This window comes from Callithrix jacchus, chromosome 5 (genome assembly GCF_049354715.1).
Source record: "Callithrix jacchus isolate 240 chromosome 5, calJac240_pri, whole genome shotgun sequence".
NCBI classification, from domain to species: domain Eukaryota; kingdom Metazoa; phylum Chordata; class Mammalia; order Primates; family Cebidae; genus Callithrix; species Callithrix jacchus.
This window is the reverse complement of record NC_133506.1, coordinates 101,813,637-101,835,308: the sequence shown is the minus strand read 5'-3', so window position 1 is coordinate 101,835,308 and position 21,672 is coordinate 101,813,637. Positions and strand designations below refer to the sequence as shown.

At 52.5% G+C, this 21,672-nt stretch overlaps 1 protein-coding gene across 4 annotated transcripts in view; it reads left to right on the top strand.

Moving 5' to 3' along the window:
- The first annotated feature begins 6,477 nt into the window (after window positions 1–6,477).
- Window positions 6,478–21,672, top strand: part of RHBDL3 (rhomboid like 3) — a 58,984-nt gene continuing 43,789 nt past the window's right edge. Inside the window, exons 1-2 of one of the 4 annotated variants that reach the window (XM_035300854.3) lie at window positions 6,478–6,950; window positions 8,499–8,522. In XM_035300854.3, the coding sequence (XP_035156745.1) occupies window positions 6,840–6,950; window positions 8,499–8,522 (135 nt within the window). In that variant the 5' untranslated portion in view covers window positions 6,478–6,839. Of the gene's footprint in view, window positions 6,951–8,498; window positions 8,523–8,642; window positions 8,835–21,672 lie in introns of those variants that run through there. The other 3 variants (XM_054256141.2, XM_035300855.3, XM_054256142.2) reach the window with 3 other exon arrangements.

The window sequence follows — 21,672 nt, the reverse complement described above, 5'->3', positions numbered from 1 at the left end:
ACTGCAGGCCGGGCATGGTGGCTCATGCCTGTAATCCCAGCACTTTGGGAGTCTGAGGCAGGCAGATCCCTTGAGGTTCAGGAGTTCAAGACCAGCCTGACCAACATGGTGACAACCTGTCTCTACTAAAAATACAAAAATTAGTTGGGTGTGGTGGCAGGCACCTGTAATCCCAGCTACTTGGGAGGCTGAGGCAGGAGGATCCCTTGAACCAGGGAGGCAGAGGTTGCAGTGAGCTGAGGTCATGCCACTGCACTCCAGCCTGGGTGACAGAGCAAGATTCTGTCTCAAAAATATATAATAATAATAATAATAATAATAATACTGCAAACTAACAAATCCTTGCCCTCTTAGACGGTGAGTTCTAATGTCAAGGTTTACCACAGGCCTTGCAGCTAATGGCCCTTGGCTTTGCCAGACTCACACCATTTCTTTCCTTCCACAGAGTCTGTTGGACATGCTGGTGCCTGGTTCTGTGCAGTGGGGAAAAATATCAGATCATTCCCTCTTTTTCTGGGAAGACTGATTGCACACATAGGTTGAGAGAAACAAAGCAGATAAATAGACCAATGGAAGCTTTAGCTACAAAGCCAGAGACAACCCCCAAAGTTTCTGACTCATCCAAGCCTGCTGCTGGACAAGCCGTATTTGTGTGCTGGGATTTAGCCTTGCTCGATTGCCCTGGGAAAGCAGTCTCTGTAGGCAGTGGTCAGCGGCTGGGGCCAAGGGCACTCACTACCATCAGGGGCTTTTGTATTTCACTCTTTAAATAAAAACTTTGGTGAGAGGCATAGAGAATCAAACCTCCCCTGGGCCCAGGAATTTTAGTGTCCCCATTTGTAAAATGGAGGCAATTGTATCTGTTCTGCTCACCTCTGAAAGGCTGGCTTTTTGAGGATGGAATGCAATGGCAAATGCGGAAGTGTTCTGAAATAAAGGCAGCAGGCATACAGGCGTATTATTATCATTCAGAAGAATTCTTTCTCCATAACATAAAAGTTGTCTCTTGTTGCAGGTTGAGAGTAATAACTATATAATTAGACGTTGTGTCATATCAAGAGAGGTATCTTCTGTTTTTCATTAAACAGACATTTGTTCTGTTTCTACTGTGTGCAATGTTGTGCGTTGCAATGGATGCGAAATTGAGTAAGCCATAACCCTCCCCTTCAAGGAATGTATGTTCTGGTATCAGGAAGAGAAAACTTAGAAGATATAATTCAAGGTCAAAAGGAAAAAGGGATTACCTGAATTGAACCTTAGAAAGACTGGGGAAAAAAAAGGAAAAAGGGATTCCGAGGAAGGAGTGGTTCATTTGGGTTAGAGAGTTGAGGAAAGGCTTGTGGAGAACAGAGCATTCATCAGAGAGATGGGTGAGATTTTCTTCATTTATATTTATTTATTTGTTTATTTTGGTCTTCTAGCTATGACATTCCGGCTCACTGCAAACTAGAATTCCTGGGCTCAAGGGATCCTCCGACCTCAGCTAGTCCCAAGCAGCTAGACTATAGGTCCCATGCTACCATACCTGGCTAGGTTTTTTATTTTTTTGTAGAGGCGGGGTCTTGCTATATTGCTCAGGCTGGTTTTGAACTCCCAGCCTCAAGAGATCCTCCTGCCTCAGCCTCCCAAAGTGCTGGGATTATAGGTGTGAGCCACTGTGACTGGCCTGATGGGTAAGACAGAACAGATGGTTTACTGAGGAGACGGGACCTGCCTATAGCACAGTGAAGGTCATGCTGAAGTCTTGGGGCCCAAAGAGAATTCAGAAATGGGATCCTGGGCCAGCCAGGCCCCAAGGAGGTGGCAGGGAAGGAAGGTAAGACCTCGCAAAGTAGCGGATTATTTCCCTGAATGCGTGATTGGCTAAATCCCGGGACTGGGAAAGTTTTTTTCTGTGCTTTTCTGAGCTCAACTTTTGGGAGCCCATGCCTTGCTTTGAAAGGGTTTGGTCTGTGAACCTAGACATCTTTTAGTAATGATTTAAGTTACTCAGAAAACTGGGGGCCCTGGAGTGAAAGGAAGAGACAAAAGGGAAAGAAATCCATGTAGCAGTCTTGTTCTGTTTGATGTGGCAGACAGCGGGCAATAATGGAAGAGCGCTGGAGATGGAGATGGAGGGTGGCTGGATTCTGCCATCCTCAGCCACGTCTGCTGTTTGGACTTGCAGACTTCAAACACAGCTGGGGATTCCTGGAAGACAAAAGAATTCAGGGCCAGGGCTTGGATCTCAGTCAAAAATAACTTACGTCTTCATCTCAGGTAGGCAAACAGCGGCAGCTCAGGGCTGGTTTCTCAGAAGATTGGAGCTACAGGTGGGGACAGGGTGCCACAAAGGTGAGTTTAGGCTGAAGTGGGCTGCAGAGAAGGGCCTTGGAGGGTGTGGGCCTGGCCTAGGGAGATGCCAGAATGAAATCCAAGTGAAAGAACGTTTGGAGAAAAAGCCCCATTTGCCTCCCTTCTGGGCACTGCCATTGCTTTGAGCAATAATTACAGCCCTTCATGTTTCTTCCCTGGCTTCAGCTAATGAAGGTGTCCACAAACAAACTGCTCAGCCCCTTTGCCCTCCTCTCCCCACTTCCAGCAGCTATTCCTGGCTTTTCCACGGCAGCCAAGTATCCCAGCTCCCAGGACCAGAACATCGGGTCCTTAAAAAAGCTCTGGGCGCTGTGGCTCATGCCTGTAATCCCAGCCCTTGGGAGGCCGAGATGGGCAGATCACGAGGTCAGGAGATCGAGACCATCCTGGCCAACATGGTGAAAACCTGTCTCTACTAAAAATACAAAAATTAGCTGGGCGTGGTGGCATGCGCCTGTAGTCCCAGCTACTCAGGAGGCTGAGGCAGGAGAATTGCTTGAACCCAGAAGGCGGAGGTTGAAGTGAGCCGAGATCATGCCACTGCACTCCAGCCTGGGGAAAGAGCGAGACTCCGTCTTACAAAAAAAAAAAAAAAAAAAAAATCAAAATTCCTTCCTCTCTTGGAGGGCACATTCGAGAGACTCAACCCCCAAAAGGCTCTTCCCTCTCCCCTCCCCCTTATCCCACTGGACTGCCATTAGCAGTTGACCTCATTTTCTCCCAGGAGGCCAGGGCCTGGGTCTCATCCCCTTTGTATTCTCAGCATCTCGGCCAGCGTCTGGCACATAATGGACACTCACCACGTGTGAGCTGAATGGCACTGTTGAGCTGTCGCCAACTTAATCTTCCTAAAATGCGGCTCCAGTTAGAAGCCATCAGTGCTTCTCTATCTCCCTTTGGGTGAGGTCCAACCTCCTGAGACTGGCACTCGGGACTCTGGCGACACAGTGCTCCTTGCCCACCGCCCACCTGGCATCCTCTCTTCGTGCTCAGCCAGTTCATGGTTCCCAACACAGTCTACGGCTTTCCCACCTCTGTGTCTTTGCCACAGCGGTTCCCTCCACCTAGAAACCCTTCCACACTCTCTACTGCAAGCTTGCCCCGTCTTGCAAGGCTCATCTCAATATCATGCTCCTGCCCTTCTAAACTGAGTTTGATCCACCCTTTCACAGCCCTTTATCCTGCTCTGAGCTGACTTCCGAGTGTCTTGTTAGGAACTTTAAAAGAGGCTCTTAGAAAATGAAGAGCAGGGTAGAGGTGCCAACAGGCCCAGTTCACTGTCACTTCTTATTAGACGACAAAGGTTCTCCCAGGGTAGGGCCTGTGCACAGCCCACCTCCAGGCATTCATGAGTGCTTGCCCACTGCAGCTGGTCAGTGAAAGTGACACCATGCCCATTCCCTCCTCTGCTCCCAAAATGCTGCAGAATATGCCAGTGTTAGGCTGTCTCAGGGGGAGCAGAACAAAAGGTTGTCAGGATGCCCAGCCACTCCTATCCCCTGGAGCTTTCTAGGGCTGGGCCTCAGGCCCCGTGTCCAACTGCCTGCTGGGGAGTGGGTTGCAGATTCACCTGGGGCTGAGGGGCACAGTGTTCTGACCAGCTAGGCTTAGGCGACGTTGAGGACAACAGGTGAAGGGTGGCCCCAGGTTCATGGAGGAGGTTGGATATAACAACTTGTCCTAACAGTCTCCAAGTCCAGACACTCATCACCTCCCAGCAAGGGCCAAGGCAAGGGAAGCCACCTTCTGAAGCAAGAATTCTGATGAGAGATCAGGAATGCCTTCTTAGGAGACTTTTGGGAACACAGTCTGCAAGGCAGGGTAAATGCTCCTAGGGGTAGGAGGAACAAGATAGCCTTCTGGATACACTTCTGATCTTCCCTCTCCCTTTTATTCTAACTGCTGCTGGCCTCGTGGCCCCCTCCTTGGACAGCACCTCTCATGTCCCTCTGCTCAGACCAACCTCCCTCCTGTCCAGATGCCACACTACAGCCAGGGGTATCTTTTCAGTATGACTCTCCTGCTCTCAATTCTTCAGTGGCTCCCCATTGCCCTTAGGTAAAGTCCAAGCTCTTTTCCCATGAAACTCACAGCCCCTCACAACCTTCCCATCCAGGCTGGGGGCCTCTTTAGATTGGGCATCGTGCTCCAGTTTCCAGCCATGCCAAACTGCTTGTCATTTGCCTCCCATATGATGCTGCTCCCCATGCCTGTCTGTGCTGTTCCCTCTACCTGGAACACCTCCTTCACCTTTTTCACCTTGCCTGGTTTTGTTATCCTTTGGGAAGTCTTGCTGACCCCACAGGGACCCCCACCTTTGGAGTTCTATACCCTCTGGGCTTCCCTTGAATCCAGGACTTATCCTTGTGTTCAATGTAACTGTCAACCCAATTATATTTCTGGAGGGTAGAGTTTGGGTCTTATCCACTTCTGTATTCCCAAAGCTGTATCATTGGTACATAGTAGGAGCTTAATACATGTTCAGGAACAGAACTGAGCCTGCTAAGCTCCCTTCCCCATGAAGGGATGCTAGAGTTGGATATGTCGATAAGAGCTGTCCCTGGGCTGAAGAAGAGGCAGCTCCCACCGGCAGCTGGTGTCAGAGCACTGTCCGGGGCAGCTGGGCCCCCAGCAGAGTGGCCAACCCTTTTTTGTGCCCTTCTCCTTCCAGTTCCCTGGGAACCAGGCTTCCTGGCCCACTTCTCTAGTCCCAGAGATCAAAGTAAAACAGAGCCAACACCCATGCAGGTCGTGCAAATGACAGCAAGGGGTACAGGAGGCAGCAGGGCCTCCAGGGCCCCAGGAGTCACTTGTCCTTCTGGGTTTCTCTCCACAAAGGAATTAGCCTCTCTTCTGTCCCCTGAAGCCTGTTTTCAAAATCACACCCCATGCAGACAGTTTTATTTACAAGGAAATCTTGGCAGGATCTTGACTTGTTAGTAGAGTAGGGATGGGGAGGAGGGTGGTGAGAAACAAAAATAGTTGAAATGATCACACTTTCTGAAACAGAGATGAAAATTTGTGTCTGTAGCAAACTCACCTAATTAGAACCAAGTTAATTCCCTTCTCAGTGTTTCAGGGGAGCAGTCATTGCTGGTGAGATGGTCGCAGGTCGGATCCTGGGCACGGGGTTATGTGTTTGCTTTATGAAGATGACTGCATTAATTGCAGCTCTCACTAATGGAAAGGAGCCAGTTTCGGAGAGGAAGGAAGAAGGGCAAACTAGTGAGTGAGTGGGTGGTGGGAAGAGAAAAGGAAGAGGAGTGGAAGGGCACGGCCTTGGTGTAGGCTGCAGACTGACTGTGAGATGCCTCCTGGAGGAGCCCCTGAGCCTCTAGGAAGAGCTGGCCCCTGCCAGGCCGGCCGCTGGCACCGTTTACAGCTAGAGCCTCTGCTTCTGGAGATGGTCTCTTTTGGGGGTGCTTTCCTGCAGGGAAACAGCATCGATTTTTTTCTTTAAAAGATCCCCTACTCCTTTTTGGCTTCCTTTCTGATTGTTTTAGTTCCTTTACCGTCCCTCTCCCCAGATGGGGCACTTCCCTGGGCTTACCTTTGTCCACGTGGTCAAATGAAGCCTGGGCATGGTCACTTAGCTCTGGGGTAGGAAAGGCAAGATTTAGGCTTTGGGGCCCAGGACCCCCCAATCTGACTTCTCCCATTTCTAGGCCTCCCGGGACCTCCTAGAATCTGAGACCGCAGTGAATAGGACGTAAGGATGGTAGCGGGGGATCCCGTCCTTACTGAACGGCGCCCCCATTCACTCCTAGTTAACCCTGACGTCGCCAACTTAGTGAGGACCTCGCTCTGTCTCCATCACACACCTGCCGCCTCCAAGAGACGGTTAAGCAGATGGGAGAGACGAGCCCGGGCCCGGAGTGCAGGCCCGTGGTGACGGGGTCGGGGACCGCGCAGTCCTCCTCCCCGCCCCAGGCATCGCCGCCACTTCCTCGCCAGCTGCGCCGCAGCCCTCCCCCTCTCGGTCCGCGCCGCTCAGACCGACTGGGCCCGGGTGGCGGCGCCCGGGGTGGGGTGCGGGGCGGGGGCCGGCATTCCCCGCGAGCAGCCCCGCCCCCGCCCGCGCACAGCCCCGAGTACTCCGCGGGGAGGAGGAGACTCGGGAGCAGAGCGGGGGCCGCGAGAAGCGGGAAGGGAACGCGGGGAGCGGCTGGGCCGCAGCCGGCCCAAGGGCGCCCTCGCCTCGGAGCCCAGCGCGGGGGCCGGGGCGGAGGCGGAGGCCAGCAGGGCTGCGAGCGCGGAGAAGTTTGGCGGCGGAGGGGCCGGGCGTCCCGGGGTCGCGAGGAAGCTGCTGCTGCGCGGGGACCCGAGCCATGGGGGCGGGGGCGGGCGCAGGCGGCGGGGCGGGCGCGGAGGCGGCGCGGCGCGCACGGAACCCCCGGAGCGGAGCGGCAGCTGCGGCGCAAAGTTAGCCCAGCGCCCCGGGACGAGCCTCGCAGCCGCCGCCGGCCCCGGACCCCGTCTCGGCCATGGGCGAACACCCCAGCCCGGGCCCCGCGGTGGCCGCTTGCGCCGAGGCGGAGCGCATCGAGGAGCTGGAACCCGAGGCCGAGGAGGGGTTGCCCGCGGCGCCGGAGGACGTGAGTGCCCCCTTCCCGCTCGGCAAACTTTCTGGGGAAACCCGGGGGTAAAGCCACCCCCATCTCACCCCCCGCCGGGCAACTTGGAGGTTTCAAGGTGACGCGGGAGCGCCCCGGATTGGCCGGGTCCCGGCGGGCAGGAGGGGGCGGAGGGACCGGTCCCCCAAAACGCGCGCGCACCGTCTCCCCGGCTCGGGCTCCCGCGGCTTCCCTGCGGGACGCGGCTGCGCCGCGGACCTGTCGCCGCCGGAGCCCCCTCCCCGCCGCTGGTGCAGTGCCCGGGACACGGCGTTTTCCCGCAGAGGCAGCCGCGTCACAGCAGTGACTCCCCCTCCCCTCACGCCTGCGACCTGCGGGCTCGGGAGCTGGGGAAGGAGCGGACGCCGCAGAGTCCCGATCCCTGGCGGTGCAGGCCGGTTTGGCGACCCCCTCCTCCGCTCCAGGATTAGCTCCCGCCCCGCACCTGCCTTGTCACTGATTGAAATTCAAGCCGGCCCGCGTCTCTGACCCCGGCTGGAGCTGGGAGGGAAAGAGTGCTGTGAGCGGTTTAGCTCCCAGAGCGGGGTCCGGGAGTCCCAGACCGCGGTTGTGCCAGGGGACGGTCCCCTGCGCGCGCGCGCGAGGGGCTTCCCTGAGGGCTTCCCCGCCGTCTGCTGCTCGGGTCTCCATCCCTCCGGTCCTGCGGGCCGGCCTTGGGACCTGGAGTTTCTTGGGTTAACCTCCCGCTACAAATAATGGTGAAAACCCAGGCAGACACCCTGCCCTGCCCACCCCTCCCTCAGGGTGGGGAGATGGTAGTGAAACCAGGCCCCCAACCCACACAACCAAAGCGGGAGAGTCTGAATGGGGCTGGGGGGAGTTTACGATCTTCTCTCTTTGGCGTCTGCGGTTAAATCTATCACTTCCCTCTGGCCCTAAACAGCCCTGGTAGAATCTGATGTAGTCACCACTTAGACTCAGCCTTGGAAGAGAATGGGTGGGCTTCAGTGCATTCAGCAACCACCCCCCCAACAAAAACCAAAAAACCCCAAAAACCTGCAGGCAAAATGTTAGTGTTTATGCAGAGGTGAGTTCTCCTGTAGGGGTCTCTGGCCCCCAGCAGGTGAGACCCACTGCGGCAGGGTCTGATGGAATTGCACTTCCAAGCTCTTCCAGGGCTGGGAGTAGCTGTGGACATAAGCTTTAGGCAGCAGAAATTATTAGAGGCGCTTGGACATAGTTGGACGGCTTTATTTAGTAATTGTTGAGAATCACTTGTTCTGCCAGTTCCAGAACCAGCAACACCCACCTTGCTGCCTCCGCCCCCACCCCCACCCCATCCCTTACTGTGAGTTTTGTTCCTCTGCTCGGTGTGGACTCATTGGGGAGTTCCTCCCAGGGTTCCCCTGCTCTACTGTGGCCAGTCCCTGAGCTTGGTCATGACTCCTGGGCAGCCGCTGGGAGGCTATGTCAGAAACATTCTAGGACTGCAGAGACCTTGGTGATAAGTGTGTCTTTCTTTCTTTCTCTCCTCTTCCTCCTTTCCTGCATGGCCTTCCTCTCTGCCAGCACTGGAAAGTCCTGTTTGATCAGGTATGTGAGCAGTTAACCCCACCGCTTCCTTCCAGCCCTCCCTGAAATCGGTCTCAGTCTCCCTGCTTGTGTGGGCTTCCCTAGCTCTGTGCTCCTGAGATGGTGACGTGGGGTGGAGGTGTGGCTTCGTGCATCTCTGGGGCTGAACGACACTGCTCTCCAGGTATCAGGAGGAAGAGATGGGCTCCCCTGAGAGGATCTCCCTCCCGCCTCCTCCCTATTCTGCTGCACCAGAGCCGGGTTCACACCATATAAAAATTGGACGTTATACATTGAATACCTGGGAAATCCTTCGTATGCCTGAGGATTGCAGTAGGTGGCTGGAGAGGTGGGGGAAGGGCTTGGGCTGACAATCCCTCTCCCTTTCTATCTCCACTGTCGAGGGTCCATGACCACCACTGAAGTCAAATCTCTGCCATCCATGGGGGCTGACACAATATGGAACCTTTTGAAGCCTGATTCAATTTGTCTAATTCTATCATAGGGATGGGGGAGTGCTGGGAGGTTCCAGAGGGGAAATCGTATGTGATACTTTGCAATGCCTGGAGTCTAGGTGTAGGGAATGGAGTTGGGGGTGCCAAGTATTGGGTTTTGGATCTGGAGATGGACGTTTGACCTTCAGCAAGGAAACAGCTCTTTCCTCTTTGCTTAGCATTTGAAGTGGGTGGTGTTGTGTGCTTTCTTCCTGTTTGCCCAGTGTTGGGGGATAGTGAGTGTTGTGGCCTTTGGGTGAGATTGATTGCACCATGAAGTTTGTGCAACTTTAAGAAATTGGTTTGAGTGGGCCAGAGGGAATGTGTTGGATTGGAGAAGGAGATAAAGCTGAAAATTAACTTGAACCAGGTCTTCACTGTAGGCAGGGGAAGGCTTAGAAAGTTTTTTAGCAGATTTGTTATATGATCCAAGCCAGGCTTCAGAAAGCTCCATTGTCTTAGGGGTGAGGGGTGAGCGGGTGGCAGGGATGAGGGAAGCTACGGAAGAGCTGCAGCACTGAACAGAGGCAAGAAGGTGACAGTGAGGATGGACAGGAAGAGGGACATGGGGATGGAAGAATTGGAAGATCTTAATAGACCTACATAGATGAGGGGAACCACATATCTAACTTCGAGTTTCTGAACCTAGGAGGAAAAAAAAAGTCGGAGTGGGGCCAGGTTTGCTGACTCGCACCTGTAATCCCAACATTTTGGGAGGCTGAGGTGGGAGGATCACTTTGATCACTTCAGCACAGTAGTTCAAGACCAGCCTGGGCAGCAAAGTGAGACCTCATGTGGTTCCGGCTACATGGAAGACTGAGGCAGGAGGATTGCTTGAGCCCAGGGAGTAGAGGCTGCAGTGAGCCAGGACTGTGCTACTGCACTCCAACTCGGGTGACAGAGTGGGACCCTGTCTCAAAACAAACAAACAAAAAAACAAATTGAAGTGGGAGAGAGGTTGGCAACAATGACAACTTTGGTTTGAGACAAGTTCAGTTAGAGGAGCCAGCCGGTTCCAGATGCCCCAGTGGGAGTGGAGACCAGGAATTGCAGTGTGAAAGGCCTGGGGCGAGGATTTGGGGTTATGATCCATATCAACCACAAGACCTGGCTGCAATTTGAAGTTCAAAGCATGCACCAGCTCCTGTCCTGATGGGTGGAGGATCTCTCCCTCTAGCTCCTAGGAGTACAGCAGCTGCTGGCCTGACGCCCCGAGGCAGGAGGGAGTCCGCTGCGCCACTGCCACCACTACCACCAAGCTGCCAGCCCTTCACACCTCCTGCCAGATTTAGAATCAGAACCTAGAACAAAGTGTATCATTCTTTTTTTTTCTCTGTCTGTGTCTATCTTTCTCATTTGATTAATTTCCTTTGCCAGTCCCTGTGTGTACGTGTACATTTTGAAACAAACCATTTGGGTGAAAGAAAGAGAGCTTTTAGTAGGAAGAATTTGGAACTCAAGGGAGCAGAAAGAATGTGTAGCACCTAATATTAGCTACTGGCCTATGAAACCCAATTTTTTCAACTGAAGGCAGGTCCTGGGTGTCACAGAGAGCATACCCCTGCTTCTGGGAGGCCTGCCTAGAAATCATTCTGGACAAAGAAAATTCATTCTAGGAAAGAAATTAGGCCAGGCACAATGGCTAATGCCTGTCTGTAATCCCAGCATTTTGGGAGGCTGAGACAGGAGGATGGCCTCCCAAAAAGTGAGACCCTGTCTCAGAAAAAAGAAAAGTAAGCAACCCTGATAGATCAAACTGCAGTCATGGATGGGACATGACATTCATCAGAGTCCCTGTGAGCACATATGGCTCTGGAGTTCACCTTCCAGAAATCAATGGTATGGGAGGCTGGAACCATTCAGGCATCTCCTCCCTTCCTTCTTGGGTTAGTCAGACACCAGTGGTCACCCAGTTTCAAACTGGCATCTGCTAGGATCTGTTTTCCAGGAGTTAGGAATGGATTGGACCAGTCCCTGCATACTGTCTGGTTCTTCAGCATGTGGAGTATGCTTGATCTAGCATGATGCCAACTGGACCCCAAGGGCTAGAAGCCATGATGTTGACCTTGTTGGTTCTATGTGGTCACCCTTAAACTAAATGGCCAGGATGCCTTTTGTGGGAATTGGAGGTAAAGAAAGCAGGCGACCCCAGTCCCTTGGAAGCTTCCACATCCCTCTCCCTGGCATTCTGGCATTTGGCCCACTCGAGCAGGGGTGTAGTCGGGCCAGTCTATGCCACGCCTCCTCACTCCCCCGACTTCTTCCCCATGGGTCCCAGAACCTAAAGCAGGCAAGAGACCTGAAGGTCATCAGTTCAACCCACTATGTTCCATGTGTTCATTTCCTCTTCGAACTTCTTGAGGGAATCGTCTTTTCATATTTTTGGGATCTTGATGGTTTTCCTAAATATTTCAATAGATTTAAAATTTACCGCCAGGTGTGATGGCTCACTCCTGTAATCCCAGCACTTTGGGAGGCCGAGGCGGGTGGATCACCTGAGGTTGGGAGTTCGAGATCAGCCTAACCAACATGGGGAAACCCCATCTCTACTAAAAATACAAAATTAGCTAGGCGTGGTGGCGCATGCCTGTAATCCCAGCTATTCGGGAGGCTGAGGCAGGAGAATCACTTGAACCTGGGAGGCGGAGGTTGTGGTGAGCCTAGATCAGGCCATTGCACTCCAGCCTGGGAGGCAAGAGCGAAAAAACTCTGTCTCAAAAAAAGAAAAATAATAAATATTAGTCTGTTGTTATAGTATAATATCATAGTAGAGATGTCTTACTTTTCTGACCAGGTGCTCACACCTGTAATCCCAACACTTTGGGAAGCCAAGGTGGGCAGATCACTTGAGCTCAGGAGTTCAAGACCAGCTTAGGCAACATAGTGAGACCCCATGTCTATTTCTTAAAAGTTAAAAAAGAAATTTTTTAAAGAAAAGGAGTCTTATTTTCTGTGGAATCTGTTGAGCTTCTCCTTCATGATTCCGTCTGTTGCCTCAAATCTGAGATAGTTTTCATCCCTCCCCAGATCTCATAAGCATGCCCTTCTATTTCCTACTACTTTTCCTATGATGAAAACATCCTATAACCCTGCACTCCATCTGCATCTGATTCCTATCCAGCTATGCTAGCATCACTTACTAAGCAAGCCTCTGTATACATTGTTTGAGAAATGTTATCATTTGGTAAGTTTCTGTGTGCGGTTGGGTTTATTTTTTATTTCTGATCTATGCCACTGAGATGTATAATTTTGCCCAGGTAATGTCCCCTTTAGTTATCGCTTTCTATCTGTTCCATGGGTTTCTGACAAGCTTCCCTTTTTCAGGTTATGCTTTGATAGTCTTATTCTTAGTCCCTTCCTGAATCCCAGGTAGCTTTGATCCGAGGTCAAATATTTAGTCAAAGGCCAAGTAGCGGGGCAGTGGCAGAGGTGGGGCCAGAGCCCAGTTAACCCACAAAGGATTTCTTGGGTTGGAAAAGTCATTTCCAGGTTTACCCTTAAAAATGCCTCCAAGATCTCCAAATGTTTAATGAACAAAAGGGATTGGAGCAGAGTTCTGTTAAGTCAACAAAGCACAATTGCTTTCAAGCTCAAAAGAACAAGAGGGAAAAGGCAGACTTTAAAGTAACTTGACTGTTTTCTTTTTTCCCTTCTCACTGGGGAGCCTGTATTTCCTAGACCCCCGAAACAGACCCCAACCTTGCTAATCTTCCAGAAGGAAAGCAGACAAGTATTGACTATCCTACCATAATTATAAATATGTGCTATTATGAACAGAAGGCATGGGGCCACTTCGGTGGGCTGCTTGGGACAGAACCTTGGATTTGGAGTCAGATAGACCTGGGTTCAGGTCTTACTCACTTTGTGATTGGAGGTAATTACATTACCTCTCTGAGCCTCAGTTTCCTCCTCTGTGAAATGGGACAGTAATCTTTAACTCCAGGGTAACTTTTTTTTTTAAATAAAGATGGAGTTTCACCACATTGGTCAGGCTGGTCTTGAACTCCCAACCTCAGGTGGTCCGCCCGCCTTGGCCTACAAAGTGCTTGGATTACAGGCGTGAGCCACCACACCCAGCCAACTCCAAGGTAACTTTGAGAATTAAATAGAAGTGGAAACTCCTTTAGCAATATCTGATTCCCAGAGGACATTCAACAAATGTATCTTCATTGAGAATCAGAATTTGCTTGGAGAAGACAAGGACCACTTCTGAGATCCAGACCCCTATGGGGAAGGCAGCTCCTCAAGAGACACTTCTGAGCCCAGAGGATTTTTCTGCTTTCTGTCTTCCAGGGCCTCCCCTTCTCAGCCCCTGCTCTCCAGCCTTGGGGTCTTCCCTTGGCCTGACTTCATTTGTAATCCCCCCTGCAAGCTGGCTTAAGGGGTGTTCTGGGAGCCGAAAAGAGGTTCAGATAAGACCCCTGAAGGGATTAACAAGGAGCTGCAGAGAAAACTCCTGCCCTAGAGACAGGGTGTTGGCCACCCCCAGAACTCACAATTAACCAGCAGATCAGGATTCCCAGAGAGGAACAAAGCCATGGGCTTAACTGGAGCCCTTGGGCTCTGCACCCCCAACTCCTTACCAAGTAGCTTGCAGGACCCTTGAGGCTGTGGACTCTTCACCACCACAGCCTGTTTCCTTACCTTGCTCCTGCCCCAGTGACCCCATCAGCTATACTGACATTAACCCTTTTATTCCTGACCACTCACAGAAATACATTTGATTGCTTTGGGCAGCAGGGCCGAGGGATCCAAGATTGTACAACTCCTGGCTGCCTGCCTGACACATAATAGATACACACGTTTGAGCGAATGACAGGTCGAACTGCAGCCCTGCATGCGTTGTTTCGGGTTAAGATATCCTCTCCAGTAGCAGGCACTGACTGTGCGGCGAGCACACTCATGGCAGCCCCTCTGCTACCGTATGGCTGCTGCCACCTCAAGGACTGTAGGTTATTAGAAGGTTAATGGAGGCATCTTGTCCAGTCTGCTCATTTTGGTTTTGTTTATTGTTTGTTTTGAGATGTAGTTTCACTCTTGTTACCCAAGCAGGAGTACAGGGTGTGGCCTTGGATCACTGCAACCTCTGTCTCCCGGGTTCAAGCGATTCTCCTGTCTCAACTTCCCGAGTAGCTGGGATTATAGGTGCCTGTTATCACATCTGGCTAATTTTTTGGTAGTTTTAGAAACTGGGTTTCACTGTGTTGGCCAGGCTGGTCTCAAATGCCTGATCTCAGGTGATTCACCTGCCTTGGCCTCCCAAAGTGCTGGGATTACAAGCATGAGCCATGGCATCCGGCCCAGTCTGCTCATTTTGCAAATGAGGAAACAGAAGTTAGTGGCCTGCTGAGGTCACTTGGTGCAATAGAGTCAGAGCTGAGACTAGATCCCAACGCTGCTTTCTATCTGACTGTTTCCTGCCACCAGGCCATTCACCTACTTGGTGCCTCAAGTCACCAAGGCAGGTGGAGAAGACACACATCCGGATCAAGGTCCCAGTTCTGCTCCTACTAGGCGTGTGCCAATGGGCAAGCCAGGTGACCTCTTCACTACTAGGCGTGTGCCAATGGGCAAGCCAGGTGACCTCTTCAGGCTTCAGTTTTCACATCTGTAAAGTGCCCAGACTAATAATCTTCCCCTCTGCATTGTTGTGAAGATGAGATGCTGTGTATATAGTGCTTGGCACAGTGTGCAGTGAGCACCTCATAAATACTGTTGTGTGTTACAGGAATTTAAAGAAATAGAAAGACACTCACATATAATAGAGTAAGATAGAGTAGGTCTTTTTGTTTTTTTGAGACAGAGTCTCACTCTGTGGTCCAGGCTGGAGTGCAGTGGTGCAATCTTGGCTCACTGCAACCTCTGCCTCTTGGGTTCAAGTGATTCTCCTGCCTCAGGCTCCCAAGTAGCTGGGATTACAGGTGCATGCCACCACACCTGGCTAATTTTTGTATTTTTAATAGAGATGGGGTTTCACCATATTGGCCAGGCTGGTCTCGAACTCCTGGCCTCAGGTGATCTGCCTGCCTCAGCCTCCCAAAGTTCTGGGATTACAGGCATAAGCCAACATGCCTGGCCAGACCTAGGTCTTGAATCACAGTGTTCAGAGCACAGGTGGGGTTCCTTCCACCATATCAGGTGACCTCTTCACTACTAGGCGTGTGCCAATGGGCAAGCCAGGTGACCTCTTCAGGCTTCAGTGCCTGCTTTAGGGAAGAAGCTGAAAAATCATATTCCCCCTGAACTTTCCAGAGAGAAAGGAGAGAAGATTTTGGACAAAGGCTGCCTGGGGAGTGTTGTGCATGGCGGAGGGTGAAGGGTGAGATGAGGCATCCGGCCCCCAAGTAGACAGGGCTAGTGCTCCTCTGTCTGGTGTTCTGATTTGGTACTTCCTGCTAGAGCTTTACTTAGTGTTCTATCGTGAGACACTGGGGCCACTGTCTTTGCTGGGGAAATGAGTCCATGTGTGTCTCAAGCTGCAGACAACTAGAGGTAGCCCCCGTCTCCATTCCCCAGGCTTTTGTGAAGCAAGGTACAGGTTGAAGTCAGTATATTTGAGTCAGTAAATATTCTTTGAGGGAGCAAACCATGAATGTCTAACTGCGTGGAAATATATTTGTTGTCTCATTTTGATCTCTCAGCAGCCCCGTGAGGTGCATGCTGCTGCACCTCAAAAGAGGAAACTGGCTGGGTGCAGTAGCTCACACCTGTAATCCCAGCACTTTGGGAGGTTGAGTTGGGAGGATGGATTGCTGGAGGCCAGGAGTTTGAGACCAACCTGGTCAACATAACAAAACCCCTTCTCTATTTAAAATAAAAGAAAAGTGAGGATTGAGGGGGCGGGGCTTGCCCAAAGACAGCAGTGAGAACCCTCTGCAGCAGTCACGTGTGTATGTGTGCACGTGTGTGAGTGCCTGCTTGTGCGTGAATGTGCACATGTGTGTGCATGTGTGTGTGTGTGTGTGCCCCCACAAGGCTTCTGGGTGGCTTCTGAAATGGGGCAGGAGATGCAGGAGCTGTTAAGCACTTTTATCCTTCCAGCCCTTATCCTGCCTTCCATGCACCCCCTCCACACTTGCTCCCCTCCTTCTCCCTGGATCTGTCAGCTCTCTCTCCTCTGGGGCACCAGAGGGACCCTTTGGCGCGTGCCAGGAGAAGCAGCAGCGGCCAGCGGTTTAGGCTGAAGTGGAGGATGGAGTGGATACCAGACTCCTGCCTGCTCACATCCACTCTCGGCTCCCTGCCTGAGGCTCCCTGGAGACTCCTGGGCTTCATGGCCATGACTGGGCTTCAGTCCCCAGGCAGCCATCAGGCTGGGCCAGATGAGTCAGCATGGATGTTACATCTGCTCCTCCCGGTTACCCAAGGGCCTCTGAGTCACAGCCCCCCCACCCCACCGCAACCCCTTCAGTGGCCTGGGAAAGGCAGGGGCAGTTCTGGAATGGGGAGAGAGCCATCTGTGTGCCTGGGAGGCCTTGTGAGGAGGTCAGAAGGAGGAGAAGGGGCCTGCAGGAGTCCCCCAGGGGCAGCTGTCATGGTGGGAAGTCATAGGCCCAGTGGAGAAGGAAGGGGTGAGGTTGCTTCTTCCCCTCACTGTCCAGGTGTTGGGAGAGCTGGGTGGTTTTCTGGAAGCATGCCAATTGTTGAGGGTTCGGCCTCAGTTCAGGCCAGGATGCCTGTCTCTCTCTAATCATCCTGCCCACCCCCATCCTAGGATTCAGCTGTTTGACTTGGGGCAAGGGGGATGCTCAGGAGCCTGCCTGGGGCTTTTGGGAGAAGCTCCATGAGAGGGCTGAGCTGCTTTCCCCACCTCTCTGTGGTGGCAGCTGAGGAAGCAGAAATAATACAACTGGGGATCCCAGAATCTAGAGGCTTCTCCAGCTGTCAGGGGCCTGGCCTGGCCAGATCCCAGGGAAATGGGGGTCACAAGGGCCCCTCATGCCTCCATCTGGGGAGGCTGGAGGACAGGAGGGGTCGGAACCTGGTTTTAGGAGCTGATCTCTCCTTCTGTGGGAAGGAGAGAGACCCACTCCCAGCCCCAGCTTGAAGCAGGCCAGACTGCCCGGGTCCACCCCTTCCGGAGTGCCCTGGACAGGGGGCATGTCTCTGAGTACCTCAAGTTCTGTATCTGTTAAATGGGACGAACCAGACTTACTCCAGGGTTGGCATGAGAACAACAACAACAAAAAAAAAATTGTGAAAGTCAGTATTTTAAAGAGTCAGGAGAAAGGTCAGGGAAAGGGTGTGAGGTGGTTTTCCCTATGGGTAAATTAGCATCCTCATTTGCAAGAAAGCAGAAGTTGGAAGAGAAAGCTGCTACTTCCCTAATCTCTCCCCTGACCTCGGCAGCTGCAGCCTGGACCTAATTTATGGGGCTGTAAATATCCATGAATGGGCCAGAGTTCCCTGGGGCTCTGGCCGTTGGGTGGGGAGAGCTCTGCTGAACCATAAACCCCTGGGCAGCCTCGTTAATTCTGCTCTGCTCAGCAGCCGGGTAATGAGGCAGGGGGCCTGCAGATGAGCCATGGTAACCCCCACCACCATCCACAAGAGGGGAGGGACAGCCACCTGCACCGTACTCCAGCCCTAGCACACACACCTGTGCTCATTTCCCAGGGCTCGTTCTGCCTTGGTGGACTAGGAGAAGACAGTGGTGACCCGGGCGGGAACCCGCTCTACATCCCAGATCTCCAAGAGGTCTTCACCTGGTGGCAGCTGGTTTGTTGGCCCTAGGTGCTGCCTTTGAGGCCCTTGAAATCACTCATACCCCTCCCTGAGGTTCTGGGCCTGTCTAGATAGTGTACAGGGAGAGGGTCCTCCTGGGAGAGAGAATTCAAGCCTTGGAGGCAGGGACCAGACATGTATTTGTCCTGGAAATGCAGCTGGTGAAAATTAGACATACGTTATAGACACAAGAAGATAGAGGTATTCCCTTCTTTCTCTCATGCTTCCCTGCTGCTGGGCAAATTCTGAAGCCTTGGCCTGGCTCGCAGGCCGGCAGCGGGGAGGGGAAGGCACAGTGCTGCTGTCCTGGGTGCTGAGCAGGCAAATCCCAGCTCCAGCGGAGTTTGCTCCCTGAGAGCTCAGCTCAGCGGCCCCATTAGGCCAGTCACTCAGCCTCTCCTGGGGCCTGGTATCCCCAGTCAACTCTCAGGCTAGGCCTGTGGCCCACAGTCTTCTAGCATTGCTGGAAGACTCCAGCACAGTGTCAGCTGCTTGGAGAGCCTGTGCTACTCATGGGACGAAAGTGAAAGGCTGGTTCTGAACCAGCAGCAAAGGGGCTGGGTTTCACCAAAGGGAAATGTGATTCTGCTATGGACTCATGCCTTGTTCCCAAAGAGTGTTCAATGGTGCATTACTGTGAAAAAATACTACGACCAGAGGTCAAATAAGTTTGAAAAATGCTGGGCTGAACAAAATCAGACATGTTTCTCCAGTGTAAGACTTTGCAGACCAGTGTAAGACCTTGCATCATGACCCTCCAAGAGTGTTTCCCAGTTGTAGGACCACAGAACCCTATTTCAGGTACCATATTGAGCCTGGTATTCCACAGAACACACATGGGGAAACCCTTAACAATCAGCTGGGCATGGTGGCTCACATCTGTAATCCCAGCACTTTGGGAGGCTGAGGCAGGTGGATCACTTGAGGTCAGGAGTTTGAGCCCTGCCCAGTCAACATGGTGAGACCACATCTCTACCAAAAATACAAACATTAGCCGGGCGTGGTCGTAGTTGCTATAGTCCCAGTTACTCGTGAGGCTGAGGCAGGAAAATCGCTTGAACCTGGGAGGTGGAGATTGCAGTGAGCCAGGATTGCACCCCTGCACTCTAGCCTGGGCAACAGCGTGAGACTCCATCTCAAAAAAATAAAAATAAAAAACTAAGAGGCTATGTTTCATTCAACTGAACAAGACAGAGAAAAACAAGGGAGGGCAAGGTGGGACCAGCCAGCACAGTGGAGGAATCCTAAACTATTTCTGTCTTGACCACAAAGTGACTCTCTGACCTAGACCAGTTTATTTTGCTCCTTGTGCCCTCTGCACCTGTTTCCTCATCAAACGAGTGTGATGTCTCGGCCACAGATGATCCTTAGTGAATACGTGTTAGGTGGACACGTAAGAGGATTGGATGAGGGTCTCTCACACTCTCTTTAGCCACAGTACGCTAGTGATGGGAGAGTGCAGGCTCTCACCCCTCTGCCTGGGTGTGAATACGTCTGCACCAATGACCGGCTGTTCACACTTGGACAACCCAGCCCTTGGTGCCTCAGTCTCCCCTCCTGTAAAATGGAGCTCACAGTGGTATCTACCTGTTAGGGTAGCTGTGTGGTTTAAATTGGGGGGGACCACTCAAAGTGACCAAGTTAGGACACTTTGACAGAGAAGGAGCCACTGTAAATTGCACTCAAGGCCAGGTATGGTGGCTCATAACTATAATCCCAGCACTTGAGGAGGCCAAAGTGGGAGGATTGCTTGAGGCCAGGAGTTCAAGACCAGCCTGGGCAACATAGCAAGACCCTATCTCTAAAAAAAAAAAAAAAAATTTTTTTTTTTTGAGACAGAGTTTCACTCTTGTTGCCCAGGCTGGAGTGAAATGGCATGATCTCGGCTCACTGCAACCTCTGCCTCCTGGGTTCAAGCAATTCTCCTGCCTCAGTCTCCTGAGTAGCTGGGACTACAGGCGTGCGCCACCATGCCTGGCTAATTTTTGTATTTTTAGTAGAGCTGGGATTTCACCATGTTGACCGAGATGGTCTCGATCTCTTGACCTCGTGATCTGCCCACCTCAGCCACCCAAAGTGCTGGGATTACAGGCATGAGCCACCATGCCAGCCCCCCCAAATTTTTTTTAATTAGCCAGATATGGTAGAACATACCCGTGGTCTCAGCTACTCAGGAAGCCAAAGCAGAAAGATTGCTCGAGCCCAGGAATTCAAGGCTACGGTGAGCTACAGTCACGCCACTGTGCCCCAGCCTGGGCAACAGAGCAAGATCCTATTGTTTTTTAAACAACAACAATAATAATTATGCTTGGACAGCAGGTATATGCCAGCACTGTCACAGAAAAACCAGGATGGGTGGTGGACTGAGGTTTCAGTATCGGGGGTGCCCGATACCCAGCAAACATTCCACACATATCAGCCCTTACCGTGTTGCTGTTCACTGGGATCGTATGCAGAAAGCCAGCACATGAACTAGCTCTGAGTGGAGCTGCCCTGTCTGAGGCGGGCTGGGGACTGCTCCAGTTCCTCCTCAGCACCTCTGGGTCTGAGAGGCCCCACAGTCCCTAGAACTCTGCAGCACAGTTTGAAAACTACTGAGTTTCCTCCCGGCTCTCCTACACTGCAATTTCTGATTCCCTGACCTGCTGCCCCTCTCCCAGTGTTGCCAGGCCTCTGGGACAGCACAGATGTGAATGGCCCCAGCAATTCCTCACTCCCGTGTGGAATTGCCTGCTCTTATCACAAATGTCCCGTAGCCCCTTAACTGTGTAAAGATTCTGATAGAAGATCGGCTGCCCCCATGGGCTGCCTGGGTTATGGATTTCTCATTTCCTACACCCCATTTCCATATGGCACACTTGTGTGCACAAGGTGGGTGGCCTCTTTACATCTCCCTGAGAAGAGTTTCTGCTTGATTGATGGAGAAACTGAGGCAGGGTGGTTGAATGAACTACCCAAGATGGCACAACAGCTGTGAGTGGAGCCTCCTCCTGGAACTCTCTTCCTCCCCTTGCCCCAGATGACAACAATACAGAGAGAATCCAGTGGGTCAGCTTCCCCACCTAGGTGGGCTGAGCACCCCAGGAAGGGGTCCAGCATGGAGAGCAGGAGATGGCAGAGTGTGCATGAGGCCTCAGGCTGGGGTGAGCTGTGACCTAGAGGATTAGGGTCGGATGCTGGGTGCTGGTGCGATTAGAGGCTGAGGCAGGTGGGTGGGCCGGCTCCTCCGTGCGACTGTGTCCTCCTGCTTGGGCTGAATGTGGACGTTTCTGCCCCTCCCTCCAGGACGCTGAGCCCTATTCAGGAGGCAGCTTCCAGGATGCTCCCAGGCTCCTGGCTCCCCGCTGGGCCCCTGCGGCCCATTCACAGCACACATTCTAACAGCTGCCTTGACCAGCCCCAGAGCAGCCTGGGTCAGGCCGCCTAAACCCCACCCAGCCCAGACCCCATCCTGAGCACCTCACTACCAACGTGGGTGAATCCCGGGCAGAGTGCCTGGGGGAGGGGAGCGTCACGACCAGTGGCAAGGTATTAACAAGGAAATTGTGTTGATAGGGCTTGTTTTCCCGAAAGCTCCAAACCACACTTTAATCTCCCTAACGATCCCATCTACCTTAAGCAGCCTGTGAAGGAGGTGGAAAGGGTGGCTGTGTGCCCAGAGAGGGTCGGCCACACCTCCATCACAATGGGGTGCTCCCAGGTTTGCAGCGAGTGAACCTGGTCTGGTCTCCAAGCCCAGACCCTGGGGAGCTGCTGCCCTGCGAGAGGAAGGTACCCACTTTATAGATGAGGCAACTGTGGCTCAGGAGTTTACTGTAAATTACACAAACCCTGCTTAGTGGCAGACACAAGCATGAGGTTTGCCTTGTCCCTTGCTGCCCCTGAGTGAGGGGTGCAGCCTCTATTAGAAGCTCCCAGCTTCCTTCTGGGGCAATGGGACTCACTTCTCTCCT